At 35.4% G+C, this 16,943-nt stretch overlaps 1 protein-coding gene across 1 annotated transcript; it reads left to right on the plus strand.

The window, feature by feature from the left end:
* Positions 1-5,493: 5,493 nt before the first annotated feature.
* Positions 5,494-16,636, plus strand: LOC123668749 (L-lactate dehydrogenase). Its single transcript, XM_045602443.1, has 6 exons — positions 5,494-5,616; positions 11,822-11,939; positions 12,016-12,140; positions 13,917-14,139; positions 15,455-15,696; positions 16,472-16,636. Exons 1-6 carry the CDS (start codon positions 5,494-5,496, stop codon positions 16,634-16,636), a joined length of 996 nt encoding a protein of 331 aa, XP_045458399.1.
* Positions 16,637-16,943: the final 307 nt, after the last annotated feature.

The raw sequence follows: 16,943 nt of genomic DNA on the forward strand, positions 1-16,943 counted from the left end.
TTAAGGTACTGCAAGTGTGGAATTACTTAATGCAAAGTATAACTTAAATTAATCGAAGTATTTAAAAAATTAACGCCTATTTTAGAAATCACCATTGATAAATTTTTTTTTATTAAAACTTCCCTATACTGTAATCTATAGAGTTAGTTCGGAAAATACTTTGATGCAGAATTGATCTTAGTGACAAATTATTTCATAATGAGGTCCTGTTAGCATTTATTACATTTATATTTTGGAATAGGTTGTCAATTAATTATAAGTAACTGTTTAGTTCTAAAAAAATACGTAACAATTTGTAATATACGTAATAATTGTATATTTTATTGAGAATTAAAATTTTAATCAAAGATCTTTAGAACAATTATATTTATATCTATATTCTATATATACAATAAAAATTTCGTGTCACGATGTAGGTATGTGGGCGATAAACTCCGAAACTACTGAACCATTTTTTATCAAATTTTGTAAGGATCTGTAATTTGGTCCAACTTAGGAGATAGAGTAGTTTTTATCTCAACTTGACCCGGCAGGTGGCGCTGCTATCGGTATGTAAGCAATCAAATTTGGTAGCTGTTTTCCGGGAAGGACATCTGACGAGTCCGCTAGTATTAAAAGTGTCATCCTGTCTTTTGAACTGTCAAAGACAATGCGGCTTAAATAATCGTAACATATACTAAAATATACAAATTTTCTACGCAATTTTCTCAATTTTTTATTTCTTACTAATCTTTTATCAAGGATAAGTAGTCAGTAGTCAAAATTTAGCCGAAACGTTTTCGAGTTTTGGGCTTAGCGACACGATTACCGATTAATTTTTATTTTCATAGATTCGCACTACATCGAAAAAAATAGACTATATATATGTGACAATTTGCGGCTTTAAATGTTTTTGTCTGTTTAATGTGTAATGACTTGTAACAGTGATACGAGTTGCGATGAGAAAAAATTACGTAGTAGCCCTGCCCCGAGGTTTCACCGGCGTTCATTTGAGGAAAAATTAGCAAATTAATTCATTCACAAAAAAAAAGAATAAACAAACTCATTAACTCTATAATATTATTGTAGATAATTAAAAAAAAAACTTAATCCCTGAAATCACGAATCTTGTTAAAATTAAAATAAAAGTCGCTTTGTTTAAGTAGGGCTCCAAAATTCTTTCGCTCCAAGAATCAATTGACGCTTTATATAAAAGAAAAAAAAACTCATTTTCGAATAATTATTTACAAATAATGTTAAGTTACCACCGATTCCAATTGAGAAGAATCCATAAGCTATTATTCCAAATTTAAAATCCCTTCCCATAACTTTCCTAATAAATATGGTGTTTGCTCGCAAACCAAAAAAAAAAAAAAAACGACCAACTATTATATCGACAAGTAATACAACGTAGGTAGGGCATAAAATAGTCAGGTCATAATCAGGGACAACTCAAACAGCTCTAGCCAGAGGGAGAGAGCCAGGTCTTGATCAAATTTCAATGGGACCATGTGACAAGCAGCACCTTAAAACAGCAGCAGAAAATATCCTGCTTAAAATATGGAGCATCCCGACTGGGGTAGTACCTCGATCTTATAGAAGATCACAGCTAAATAATACTGTTTTTAAGCATTGTTGTGTTCCTTTTGGTGAGTAAGGTGACCAGAGCTCCTGGGGGGAATTGGCGATAGGGTCGGCAATGCGCTCGCGATGCTTCTGGTATTGTAGACGTTTATAAGCTACGGTAATCACTTACCATCAGGTGTGCCATACGCTTGTTTGCCGACCTAGTTGTATATAAAAGAAACGACCTTTCGATTAAAATAAATCGGTCCACCAAGTCAAAAGCTCAAAAGTAACATACATGTCATTAAAAAAAAAAACAAAAAAAAAATATAGTAGAATAGAGAACCTCTTCCTTTTTTTCGCTAAGCGGCTATGTCTTCCAAATTAACATAACAAAGATTGACAGATCTCAAAAAAATAGTATATGCGGTCGGACACAGATTACCTAAAAATTAAGTTTTTTTTTAAATACTTTGCTAGAAATTCAATTCGAAAAGAAACCAATCAGTCAGGCATTCATCTTCAGTCAATTGCCGTGGAACTCTGAATATTTGTAAATATATTTGTCCCGGAAGTGTTTTAATATGTGTAAAACGGTAACAGTTACTTAACTTGTCAAATTTTAGACGTAACAAAATCCAGACAAAACTGACAAGGACCAATTAATTCCGGTGTCAACCGACTGATAACCCTGGTCAAAGTTAAATTGCGACAAACTCCGCATTATTTTCGATATATATGTAATTACATAAAAAGATAAAAATAATCACTTTTAGATTAAAAAGCACAGCATCAAAAAAAACTTGTTACGATTTGCTAAGGTGACTCTGTGACCTATGACTGAAAACAATAATATTGTGAGTGCAAGCTATGCTGTATTATCTTTATTATATAAGCCTGAGGCTATGTCTACCCATAACGTCAAATAAGATATATCTTACTGACATAAGAAAAAAAAAGTACTTACTAGGTTTCCGTCCTTGGCTTCATGGGCTACACGATTTTTAACCGACTTCCAAAAAGGAGGAGGTTCTCAATTCGACTGTATTTTTTTTTATGTATGTTACATCAGAACTTTTGACCGGGTAGACCGATTTCGACAAATTTTGTTTTAATCGAAAGGTGGTGTGTGTTAATTGGTTCCATTTAAATTTATTTTAGATCTAACAACTACTTTTCGAGTTATATCTAATAATGCGTTTTTACGTTTTTACTTGACGCTTTTTTCGTCGACTTATGTTGTATTATACCGCATAACTTTTTACTGGATGTACCGATTTTAATAATTCTTTTTTTGTTGGAAAGGGGATATCCCTAGTTTGGTACCATGATAAGAAAACCAGGCTCTTATGATGGGAATTCAGAGAAATCAAGGGAAACTCTCGAAAATCCGCAATAACTTTTTACTGGGTGTACCGATTTTAATAATTTTTAATTTAATCGAAAGCTGGTGTTTATGATGTGGTCACATATAAATTTTATCAAGATCTGATGACTACTTTTTGAGTAGTCTTTGATAACGCGTAGTTGCTTGACTATTTTTTTGTCGATTTACGTTGTATTACTTGTCGATGTAATTGAAGTCGGTTTTTTTTTTTCGTTTGCGAGCAAACACAATATGGCTCTTCATTATTCTCTCGTTAAAATATATACTGTGGCACTCAGTGATAACGTAGGTTTCTCCTGATATACGAATTTACAAACTCGCTCTAATAGTTTTTAGTTATGTTTATTACAAACTAACAAAAAATCAAGAATAATTCTATATAATACAAGCAAACTATAAATATATATTTCGTAAAAATGTCTCTTCATAAATTTCTGTACATACACACATACAAACATTTACATTCGTTTGTATTATTATAAAATACATAGTGAGCTAATAACAGTGTGTTTATAACTGGTTGAAACCAGAATAATTAGAAAGGGGATTAATAACTACAAAGGTGTTTTTACTTGCGTCCATTTTTGATACTAGTCACGTTATTTGATATTTTTGACCGTTACTTCCATTATACCGTTATTCCGTTATAGACATAATGAAAAGGTATAAAAGTCATATTTAATTTAGACTTTGTTAATTGAACTCTCTTGCTTGCAAACTTGGGTGTCGTAAGAGGCGACTGAGGAATAACACATTTCCACTACCACCTCGGAACTTAAAAAGCCGACTGATGGCGGGATAACCATCACACTCCTGGCTTTGAAATACACGAAGATGGACAGCAGTGTCTTCGGTGTGACAAAGCCAGCCCTGCGGTCACCAAGCCGCCTACCCAGCGTGGTGACTATGGGCAACACACATGAGTTCGCACCATTTTTGGCGCGAACTTGTGGAGACCTATGTCCAGCAGTGGACTGCAATAGGCTGAAATGATGATGATTATGATGTATTGAACTAGATATACTTCCCAATTTCGCGTATCAATTATTTTTGACAAATGTCGTAATGTAAATATAACCTAATTCTATAAACATACTTTTAAACATATTATATCACTAGCTGTGCACCGCGGTTTCACCCGCGTTAATTTGAGGAAAGTAGTTGCCTATAACCTTCATCACTATATCTCTATATCTTCTAATGATTGTCCCATAAAAAATCGACACAATTATCTAAACAAAAAGAATTTGATCGCAAAAAATTGTCGTATTTAATAAAAAATGTTTGGGTATTTCATATCTATCTAGGCGTTAGGTACTCGGACACGGTAAACATGGTTTTTCCCGCGTAAAACCCCGATTTAGCGGAAATTTCGGGATAAAAAGGAGCCTATGTTTTGCCCCCCTACCTTTTTTGTCTTCTACTGACTATCCCATAAAAATCGCTTCAGCCGCTCCGAAGATAAGCCAACAGAAAGACAGACAGACAGACAAAAATTAGAGATTACGGTACGGTACGTGAAATGATGATTATTATACTAATAGTAACTCCGAAAATGAAAAGAACGGATCGTCAGAGAATGTGTCGCAGTGTGGCATGCAAAACGTGCATTTCAAGACATGTGCAATAAATAGGATTTGGTCCTAAATACAGCTCAACATTTGGAAATAGATAATATCGTGGCTCTGCGGCTTGTCAAATCAAAGGGTTTGATGGTGCACACAATTTTTTATGTAAAGCTAGTACGTCAAATTTGAATTTACCCTCTTATGACCGGGAAATACAGGCACCACGAGTGCCCAAAGAATTTTGTTCGTATACTGGAGCTAGTAAAAGCCTGTACTCTTTAAGTAATTCCAAACACCTGTGTCTAATTTTTTTTATTAGGTATAGCTTCTGCGCGCGTCTTCGTCCGCGTGGGACATAGGCGCGCGCAATACTTGATCATTATTTTGCTGCAATGTTATTTTAAAACTGCGATATCTCCTGAGATACTCTTTGAAATCGAATTATGTAAAAGGCTATTATGTTTTAAATTAAATACTTGTGATGAATAACGTGAATTTATTTAGATAAGGATTAATATCATGCTTATAAAAACATCTTCGCAAATAATGCATTATTTTAGAACAAACTTGGTTCGCATAAAAAAGGTTACAGTGAGCCAACCTTAAAAGATAGATATATGTTGCCTCGGACTTTTTTTTAGAACTTTTAAAGAGGATCAATTCTGTCATACATGTTTTTTGCGAAACTTTAACTGTTTTCACAGCGCACGCAGCGGAAGTATAGATTGGTAAATGAGTAGGTATAGTAAATAAAACAGGAACCTTAATTTAAATAAAAATGTATTAATTAATAAATATAAATTAAGATTACCGATTACGTAATCACTAGCCCGTTCTTATTGATAAGTGGATATGTTATTAAAAAAATTCTTAAATTCTGAAAAAAAAAAAGATATACCAATCTATCATTGGCAGCTGAATGTGATATAATTTTAATTTTGAAAACAAAATAGTGGCAGCTGAATGTATCTAATTTTTATTTTAACAGGCAGAATGGCGACCCTCGAGCAGTTGTTCCAACCTGTTCAGCCGAGGAGCGAGGACACCTACAACAAGGTCACCGTAGTCGGCACCGGACAAGTCGGGATGGCTGCTGTATTCTCAATGCTCACACAGGTAATTGGATAATTTTATTAGGAGTAGTGGTCGCCCAGCGGTCGGAATTCGAGCATAATTAATTTAAATTATAAGTTTAAACATTATTAAGGTTCTGTTGTCAAAGAAATATATTTCATAATAATAAACAAAAGGGTATATATGCGAATACATGACAGTGTGTGTAATGTTTTTTATTGGTTTAATGTATTTTTGTGCTGTGTGGCTACGGCGCCAAAGAATATATCCACCCCCTCTCTTCCCGTGGGTGTCGTAAGAGGCGACTAAGGGATAAAAAGGTTCCACTACCACCTTGAAACTTAAGAAGCCGATCGATGGCGGGATAACCATCTAACCGCTGGCTTTGAAACACACAAGCCGAAGACGGGCAGCAGCGTCTTCGGTGCGACAAAGCCAGCCCCGCGGTCACCAACCCGCCTGCCCAGCGTGGTGACTATGGGCAACACACATGAGTTCACGCATTTTTGGCGCGAACTTGTGGAGGCCTATGTCCAGCAGTGGACTGCAATAGGCTGGAATGATGATGATGATGTATTTTTATTCAAAATTAAAAATATATATATTAGCAGTCTCCATCACTTCTCTGTATAAACTATAAGTGTGCGAATTTTCGTAAAAAGAGGTACAAAGGTTTTGCTTTATGTATTAATGTATAGATAAGCTTAATATCATAAACAAATGTTTTAAATTGATTTACAAATTGTTATGTTATTAGTGTCTAGTAGATACTATTTGAATCGATTCGACTATACGCCTAGACTATTTCGACTCTAACAATTATTCAACTTGAGGGCTTTGCTGATCTGCTCTCAAAAGGGCTCTTATGTGACGATGTACCCAATTTATTAACCAATTTTGGAGTGCATCAAGATTCCGCTAGCGATATTAAATGAGATGGTTACTTACGATTACTTTTAGTTTGATTAAATTACATTTTTAAATTGGTTGGATGAGGAGGAACATATATTTTACATCTTCCCTTAAACTTTTCGAATGCCTAGTCCTAAATATCCCTCTTAAAAGTCACTTATAAAACTGCCACAGTTTGAGTTAGGAAAGAGGTACTTATCTTTTATTTAATACTAGCGACCCGCCCCGGCTTCGCATGGTTGCAAAAACCATTAGTGTTCCTTTATTATATAATGCATGTGTTATACATTTAACCTTCCTCTGGTATCACTATTTTTGTTATAGTATATAGTATTTCGCTTATATATATATAAATATTATATAGATTTAATAATGTTATTAATAAAAAATTAGAATAGTACAGGATATGATATAGGTACTAAGCATGACTCACGTATGCACATTTGTTACACCATTATAAAGGAGATTACACGCTAAGCGACTATGACGCGATTCGCCACGCCTGGGTGCACGTGCGTGCTTGCACGCAGGTAGCACCTACGAAAGGAACTAGATTTTTGGTACATTTGTTATATCACTTTTTATTTAAATCCTAATTAATTAATATCCTTTTTTTATTGTAATCGAAATCGTATTTTATATTTAGCTGTTTTCGCCTTATTATACTAAGGAAAGACATTAAACGTGATTTGATATTTATTTTTTATATAAATTTTTTATTGGTTATTCTAATTTAAAAATTAAACTATAATTATACTAGTATAATTATTATCACTGAGTCTCAAGGGCCTGTTAGGGGCAGGGTTACCTGTACATTGCTAATATTTATTTGAAGCATATTTTTCTGGAGATTATTTATTTAGATATATATGTTTTAGTTTGTATATGTATACATAACATGTACATATCTAGCGCTCATCCTTGACTAAATTTCATCATAGATCGTATGAAAACGTCATGCTGTACGTGACGCGTCACACGCAATACATTCCAACATTGTACAATTACAAACTTGTATATGACACATGCATAACACCCTCGTCACGCATTCACCAGCTTACCCCCCCAGTCAAGCGTGCATAAGACAATTTTACTAAAAAAATCCTTCTTTTCGGAATTCGGTTAACTACCTAAAGAAATAGATGTTACACGAGGAGGCCGTTACGAGAAGTGCTGTTTGCTTTCGATTAGTTCTTTGAAACTCGTTCTTGTCACAGAGTAATTTATTATAACATAAAAAGTAAATCGAACTGCCAGGAATTGAAAAATCGTGGATACATTACATATTCTTCTTTGTATTATTTGTTTGAACTAGGTATTAAAGCTGAAGGTGCATACCGAAAATGCTCAATTTCAATTTATGCGTGTAAGTCCACGCGGCACACAAGTACAAGGAAAAAGTATGACAATGACCTTCATTTGAACTTGGGAATCCACCTACTTGTAATTGAGTTATGAAATGATGTAATATTGAGTTCGAATTAAATAATCTTACATAATTATATAAAAATTTCGTGTCACGATGATAAACTCCGAAACTACTAAACCAATTTTTATCAAATTCTGTAAGCGTCTGTAATTTGGTCCAACTTGGGAGATAGGGCAATTTTTTATCTCGATTGGACCCGGTAGGTGGCGCTGCTATCGATATGTAAGCAATCAAATTTGGTAGCTGTTTTCCGGGTAGGTCAATGTCTGCCAGGCCTGCTAGTTAATTTATAAAATATTAAAAAGAAAAGCTTAAAATAAGTTCTTGTCCAGTGCAAAAGGTTTTTTATTTGCTAACATAGATATAATATCAGCATCTTACTAAAATTAAGTAATACTGGATTTAGTCTAAAAAGAACTATTTTTCAAAAACAAATAAAACCGGTAATAATCGTTTTTACTCGCAAACGAAAAAAAAATCGACTTCAATTACATCGACCTGTAATACAAAGTAGTTACACGAAAAAATAGTCAAGAAAACTCACATTATTAGATAACTCAAAAAATTCTTATCAGATCTTAAATGTGACTATGTGACAAGTACTAGTTTTCGATTAAAAAAAAGAATCATCAAAATCGGTACACCCAGTAAAAAGATCTGAGGGAAAATAGATTAAAAAAAAATAATACAATCGAATTGAGAACCTCCTCCTTTTTGAGCCGGTTAAAAATTACTTTACCAAATCAAAAGTTTTTCTAATCTACTGGCGCTGTAGCGTCACTACAAGTGTCTTGCTACTGCAAAACGCGAATGTTTGACTGAATATTCGTTTTTCCATCTCCCCAGAAACAAGCAGAATGAAATTTAACATAGATATAACACCTTTTTGGTGGCGCGTGTCACGTGGTACCGTTTAAATTTAATTGAGATCAAACAAGTACTTTTAGTAAGAAACAGCCGCCCACGTGATCCTGGAATGCGAGGGAGTGGCCACACACCGGGCAACCATCCTTGGCGAAATAAGGACACTCCGAGAAGCCTGTGAACGCCCCAGGAGGCTTCTGAGCTTCTGGAAGGAGCTCGGCTGGCTAAACTAGTCAGCCCTCTTTTCACGCATAACGGACCACCTTTGAGTCTAAATGCGGAAAACCGAGCCCACAACAAACAAACGAACAAACGTTACGCGCTATATCTAATAACTTTTGACTGGGTATACCGTTTTTGATGATTCTTGTTTTAATCGAAAGCAGACGCTGGTCTTGTAGCGCCATTTAAATTTGTTCGAGATCTCATGACTACTTTTTGAGTATGATAGCGCGTATTTACTTGACTATTTTTTCGTCTACTTACGTTGTATTGCTTGTCTATGTAATTGAAGCCGGTCTTTTTCGTTTGCGAGCAAACACAATAATTTGATTTGAAATTACCTGTGTATATTCGGGTTTAGGACTTAGGTCTATATTAATATATCTTTGGATATGTATTTTATTTTTACATATCACAAACTGTTTGTGTATCTTATAAAAAAAAAAAATAAACAACATACTTTGACGACGCTTTCGCGAAGCGGTCGCTGCATTGGCTGTTAAGGTATGATTCGGATCTGGGCAGTCGCGACCCGGCAGCCGCGGCCCTGCAGCCGCGACCGCGGTCGCGACCCACCGCTTCGTAGGGAATTGTATGCGATAGTAACCAACGCAAGCGACCGAGCAGCGCGGCCGGGGGGCATGGCCTACGCGCGGCCTTGGCAGCGCCGCCGAGCCGCTCCGGTGGCAGTTGGGTCGCGCTGCCCTTCTGCTGCGCTTCTTTTCCTTTACATTTAAGTGCCGTTTTATCAGGATTTGATAGGTGCCTTCATCAATTCTAGACGTATATAATGAATCGATGTTATTCCTCTTTGATGATAGCAAGATCAACATAATTTCATCATCCTCTTCTTCGTCTTCTATCAGTCTCTTCACGAGTTCTCGCTTTCGTATATTTAAATAGTCAGACATAGTGAATATTTTATACACGACTGGAATGCACAAGCGTTCACACTGAGTGCTGTTTGACTAATGCACGCGGCAGTCGCTGCCCGGGTCACGGACGCTGCTATCCGTAAGCCTCTAGCAGCGCTGCACAGCAGCGACAATGGGTCGCGGCAGCTGGTCGCCACTGCCGGGTCGCGGCTGCCCAGATCCGAATGCTGCCTTTACGCGGGCGGGCGCGTATTCGATCCCCGCTCATAGCGAATATACGTGTCGGCCATGTGGATGTTTGCCGTGGTATGGGCGTTTGTGCTTGTATATTGTGTGTGTTTCCAGATCGTCATCACAGGAGTAAATCCTGGCGGGCGCCGTCGTGTATTAGGCGTTTATTATAAAAAAGTGAATTAAAAATGTAATCTCGCAGACGAGTCCGCGAGCTTCAGTTACCTAACTCTATATTGAAACGCGCTAAAACGGAATGGGCAATTGAAAATTATTCCCGTCTCAAGAGTCGATGAACGCTGTACGAAAATAAACAATTGCAAACATTCAGATGGCATCAAACGCCATAATATATTGGACTTTATTTGTTTACTTTGAAGTCTTGGTTATTTCTTTCTTTTCATGTTATTTTTTTTTTTCGGAAATAAAATAAAGTCACATATATCGTTATACATAAGTGTATCATATAAAAATATTTATCTATAGAACCGGTAGATAGAAGATTAAATAAAACTAGTGGTGGCCCAGAGGTCGAATTTCGACCATAAGAATTAAAAATTTAAATTAAAGAGGACCAAAAAATTATGAAAATAAAGAACCCTTTTAAAAAAAATTCAATTTGACTACAGACTTTGACAATCAACAGAGTCTATAATATGCGTAAGTGTGTGTGTCAAATACACGGTAGTTAGTAGTAGGTTAGTGTGTGTAATGTTTTTTATTTATTTATTTAATATATTTTCATGCATGCATTTAAAAAAAAACAGCATTCTGCACTCCTTCTCTATATAAACTATAAGTGTACGAAATTTCACACTCCTCCGTCCGCGTTATTTTCGTAAAAAGGGGTACAAAGATTTTGCTTCACATATTAAAATATGGACACCGTACACACTCTGTACCGCATATAAGAATGATATTAATTTCATTTAAAAATACCGATATTACGTTGACATGAAAATCTTGACATTTCACACCGCTTTCGCCACATTTAATTTCCTGTATCGTCCATCTTTATTCTATACAGGTTTATCATTTTCCTTCCAAACTTCCAAAGAAGTATTCTCCTTTAGAAGTAATCGGCTAGTCATTTGCTGTTGGTTACTACAAAATAAATGCATCCTATTTTAACATATTTAGTACCTACCTGATTTGTCGATTTTCGTTAACCCTGCTGAAAATTCCAAATAAAAACGATGATTTGTATGGGAACTTATATTAGGAAACAATTCTGTTTGAAACAGGGATTCCAAAATTTTTACACAATTTTCATACAATTTTTATATGTTTTTATCTGAGCTATCTGGATTCCAGATAGATCAATCTTTCTCTGTATATCCTTTTATCTCGTTTTTTGTTTCGAATTTTCAGCAGGGAAAGCTATTTGGCAGATAACGGTATCCAACGGATAATGGTGTACGATATATTATTCTTTTGCCAATTGTGAATCTAAAAATTTTAGTATTAATTAATGCAAAACAGATCCTATCAGCCTATTCTACCTCCAAAGAAAGTCTATTTTATGGGCCGGATAAACTCAATCCAGAATCGATGAAGTGGGCCCTTAATGTGTCAGTAGTTGAACCGTAGCTTATATAATCACCACATAATGACACATATGAAAATATTTTGAATTGCAGTCAAATTGACTGCATACAAAAGCGTGGCTATATATAGTGATTATTTGTTGTATATAACTATATGTTATCCACAGGGCGTTACGACTAACATCGCAATGGTAGATGTCATGGAAGATAAACTAAAGGGTGAGATGATGGACCTCCAGCACGGGTCTGCCTTCATGAAGAACGCGAGAATCCAAGCGAGCACTGGTAAGTAACAATTAATTAATTAAAAATATCATTGTGACTAATAACCTTATCTTCATTATAAATTTCTGTTCCCCAGATTACGCTGTTTCAGCTGGATCAAAGATATGTGTGGTGACGGCAGGCGTCCGGCAGCGTGAAGGAGAGTCGAGACTAGACCTAGTGCAGAGAAATACCGACGTTCTTAAGCTAATCATTCCACAGGTAACTAAAATATTTTTTTAATATATATATATATATATATTACTAGGGCGGTAAAAAGTGTACCGCTCACCTGATGGTAAGCAATTACCGTAAATTATAGACGTCTGCAACACTAGAAGCATCGCAAGCGTGTTGCTGACCTTATCCCCAAATTCCCCAGGAGCTCCTGGTCACCTTACTCGCCAAGAGGAACACACCACTGCTCAAAAACAGTATTATTTAGCTGTGATCTTCTGTAAGGTTGAGGTTCTACCCCAGCCGGGCTGCTCCATATTTTTAGCAGGCAATTTTCTGCTGCCCTACCTCAGTCAAATTGTAAGTGTAAAATATTTCTCGGTTGGGTCTTTTTTGGTTTTGATACTCCTCCGATTCGACATTTATACCTACGTATACAAGAGCTATCCCCATCAAGACTTTTAGCAGAACAAAAACTTAGGTATCTCATTGTACCGAACTTACTCAAATAGATTGAGCCTGTTTATCATAGAAAAAAAGGCAGTGGCTGGACTCTAGGGTTGCCACTCCAAACCTACGCTTATCAATTTAACATAGTATTATTTTGAAATACCAAGATGAAGATAATATCGCGTTACTGACTCGTGATTTCTATACAAATTACCTACTAAATTATAAGTAATTTTATCTTATTTTTTTTTTGTTACCAGTTTTTCAAATGACTTATCATTTAATAAATAAAAAAAACTTAATTACCGGTTATTCTCTTGGCCTCCATTGGTTTGATAAACCTTAATATTATATTTTGTTTTATTTCATATAAAATTATCTATATGATAGCAATAGGTTATCGAGAGAATAAAATTCATTCACGATTATAAGGCAAAAACAAATTGTTTTGTTAACTTAAAAAATTTAATAATGTTTACATTTTGTTAAGATAATTTTTTATTTTTGTTAATAGTTTCCCAAACGATTTTCTTAAGCAATTTTACATCTCTTCTGTGCTGTTACAGAAATTTTACTTTACAATTTACACTGTAACCAAACGCACAAAAATACGGACACATTTAATTTGGCAAAAACCATTAGCGTGGTGACATGCTATATATCTATATAGCCTTTCCCTGTAAATAGTGATCCTAAAATATTTTTAATTCAAACCAATATTTCCTGATATAAGACGCATTAAGCCAAACAAACTATCCAGCTTCACAGTTCTTATATATAAAAGGCTCGTGTCACAGTATTTGTTATAGATCTCCTCCAAAACCTCTCGACCGGTTTTAGGAAATTTTTGTGTATATTTATTTGGTAGGTTTGATAATAGGTCGTAGGCAATTTTTTTTATACTCCTATATTATAATGGTTTTCTCATCCGTCTGACAGAACAACGTTTGCTGGGCCAGCTTGTGTTAGTATAGATTAATTACGTAAAATATTCTTAAATCGCTTAACTACTTAATTGCCATTTCACCGTCATATCAGGTAAGGTATTTAAAAGGTACATGAAAATTTCATAAGTAGTAAGTACGTTTTATATTTCCAAGTAATACCAGACCGTATTTGGACCGGATTGGACTGGATTGAATCGGATTCGATCAGTATCGATTCACGTGCACAACATATAGCATTAAATAAAATTACTATATTGTACTTCTTAAACCGATTGTTTGGAAAAGATCGATTTTTAGCGATAAGGTCGCAGATTATGTTTTATGAGTCGCTTCCGTTTGATAAAATTTTCTGCGTATATGTATAACGACATTACTAGAATTACTTTTATTTTAATGTATTCATAATCTCCTCTTTCCCGTCCAGCTCGTCAAATACAGTCCAGACGCGGTATTCGTGATTGCCAGTAACCCAGTGGACATTTTGACATATGTCACTTGGAAGATCAGCGGACTGCCCAAGCACCGAGTTATCGGTTCCGGGACTAACCTGGATTCTGCCAGATTCCGATACCTTCTGTCTGAGAAGCTGCAGGTGGCTGCTACATCCTGTCATGGTTATATTATTGGTGAACACGGAGACAGCAGTGGTAAGAATTTTATTAAATAAATAAATATTGTACTTGACAAGTATCATGTTTATTTCTGTTAGAATTTTTCAGAAATTTTCAGCCAAGTTTGTATTTATTTCTTCATCTATAACTAATTTTATTAGCTCAATTCCAAGAAAGGACTTCCTCGATTCGATTGGTGCTTTTTGCCTGTCACGTGGTCCCATTTAAATTTTATCAAGATCTGATGACTACTTTTTGAGTAATATTTGACAACGCGTATTTCCTTGACTATATTTTCGTGAACCTACGTTGTATTAATTGTCGATGTAATTGTAGTCATTTTTTTTTTCGTTAGCAAGCAAGCACATTTAATAGTTTATTCATTCACCTCATAAAATAAATGAATGCGATTTAAATTAAAGATAATTTATAACAAAAATTCCATTGATCAATTGTACCATATTCTTCGATAAATTTGTTTTTATAAATTTAATTTCAATTTAACATTTCCATTTTTTTAATTTTTTTTTTGCGTCATTAAGTAAAATTTTATTAGATGACTTGAATTTGATGAGTGAGAACAACTATATAAGTAGCATAAACTTTGTAATTACCTGTTATTGAATTTTATACACTTATACAACTAGCAAACAAGCATACACCTTATGGCAAGCTATTACCGTAGCTTATACCAAAAGGAGCAACACCAAAAGCATCGCAAGCGCGTTGCCGACCCTATCTTCTATCACTCCAGGTGCTCCGGTCACCTTACTTACGACAGGAACAGTACACTGCTTGAAAGCATTATTATTTAGTTATGACCTTCTGTAAGGTCGAGGTGCTTCCCTAGTCGCTGTTCCAGATTTTGAACAGGATATTTTCTGCTATGTGAGCTACCTCAGTTAAAATATTGCGATATTACTATAAAAATTATTTGCATAAAACGTACAAATTCTCCAAACTATTTTACCTGATCCACGATTCAACCTGTAACATCCTACTGCTGGGCAGCTGGCTGGGCATTAGGAGAAGGATCGGAGCTTAATCCTCCACGTTGCTCTACTGCGGTTTGGCGAATATATTCCCTACTATGAGTAATGATCGCTATCAGGTGTACATGATAACAACCGGGACTGACGGCTTAACGTGCTCTCCGAGGAGCGGTGGGGACACCCATAAAGACAGACATTCAAACCGAGAAAGAAATATTTGTACAAATACAAATACCCATCCAGAGCAGAAATCGAACCCGCATACCGCCAGTGTGTAGGCGCGTAAATGGCACACGCATCACTATACCAGAGCGGTGGTAACTGAAACTATTTAATCATAATTGTCTTTTAACAATCAGTACCAGTCTGGTCCGGTGTGAACGTGGCTGGAGTTCGCCTCAGCGACTTAAACGTGAAGATAGGCACTGATGGCGACCCTGAGAATTGGCAGGAACTTCACGACAGGGTTGTGAAGAGCGCCTACGAAGTGATCAAGCTGAAGGGATATACCTCCTGGGCGATCGGATTATCACTAGCACAGCTGGCAAGGGCTATACTGACCAACGCGAACAGTGTTCACGCTGTATCTACTTACTTGAAGGTATATTGAACTTAACTCGCATTTTTTCTACTTCCTACAAAACATAACGTTGTTTTTCGGTCTACAATATTCCTCAATAAAACGGATTTTTCAAATCATACCAGTACATTACAACCAAATTATTTTATTAGAACAAACTTCATTTATATATAAGTGGCTTATAATATTAAACTACTACAAAAAATATTTGTAAAACTTTTGCTCTTCTACTAACTTAGTGCCATCTAGGGTAACAAAGTGACATTATATTGTAAAAGCGTCGACGAAGTACTTTAAATCTCTGCTAGGTGGCGGTAGTAGCGTAAAATAATTATTTCGTACTCTACTAGATAGCGCTACTAGCGCGACAATTATTTTCTTCTGTTCAAAGTTCAGATTAATTAAAATTACCTAGGTTTACTTTTTCTTACACAATTGGTAATTATACTCACTAATTACTCGAGCGCTTTCAGCCTACTAAGGCGTACTACTTTGTATGCATCGTTTTTTGTATTCATTGTTCAAATATATATACAAATCTTTCATTAATTTTTACTGGAATTTTTAAGGCATATGTTCAAAGTCTTATGAACATTTCATTGAACAATAGAAGAGTCAAGTACAAGGCATGTTGTTCCTCCTCAGGATATGAAAAAAAAAAAACTAATATTTAAACTTTTATGCATTAGAACATCAACTGAACTTTAAATTATTATAACATAATCATATTCTATAAATATTTTTTAGATGCTTTTTTATACCACGATATAATAAAAATAAGCATGAACTTCAACAGGGCGAACACGGAATCGAAGAAGACGTATTCCTATCTCTTCCATGTGTTTTGGGCAGCAGCGGAGTGTCAGACGTAATCCGTCAACCACTGACGGAGAAAGAACTGAGTCAGCTTCGGAAGTCAGCAGAAATTATGGCACAAGTACAGGCTGGCATACATTTTTAATAAATATTTGTCCGGACAAATAGGGACAATTAAATTTGCACTTTCCGAGATTTTTTTCGATTAAATTTTAGTTCATTTAAAATCTCGTAAATCGGGACGCGATACAATAAAATGTTTGTATTTCACTAAAATATTTCCGTAAATTTCAATTACTTAGTATGGTTTTGTATATTTTTTTTTGTGGTATTGTTTTAATCATAACAAAACAACAAACCCGACGATTCGGATTCTTTAAAGCAACCATGATCGCAGAATTCCTTCCGTGATCATTGTTGCGTCTGGCTTTTGAAAATTTAATGGACCGCTA

The sequence above is a fragment of the Melitaea cinxia genome, chromosome Z, assembly GCF_905220565.1.
Source record: "Melitaea cinxia chromosome Z, ilMelCinx1.1, whole genome shotgun sequence".
NCBI lineage: Eukaryota > Metazoa > Arthropoda > Insecta > Lepidoptera > Nymphalidae > Melitaea > Melitaea cinxia.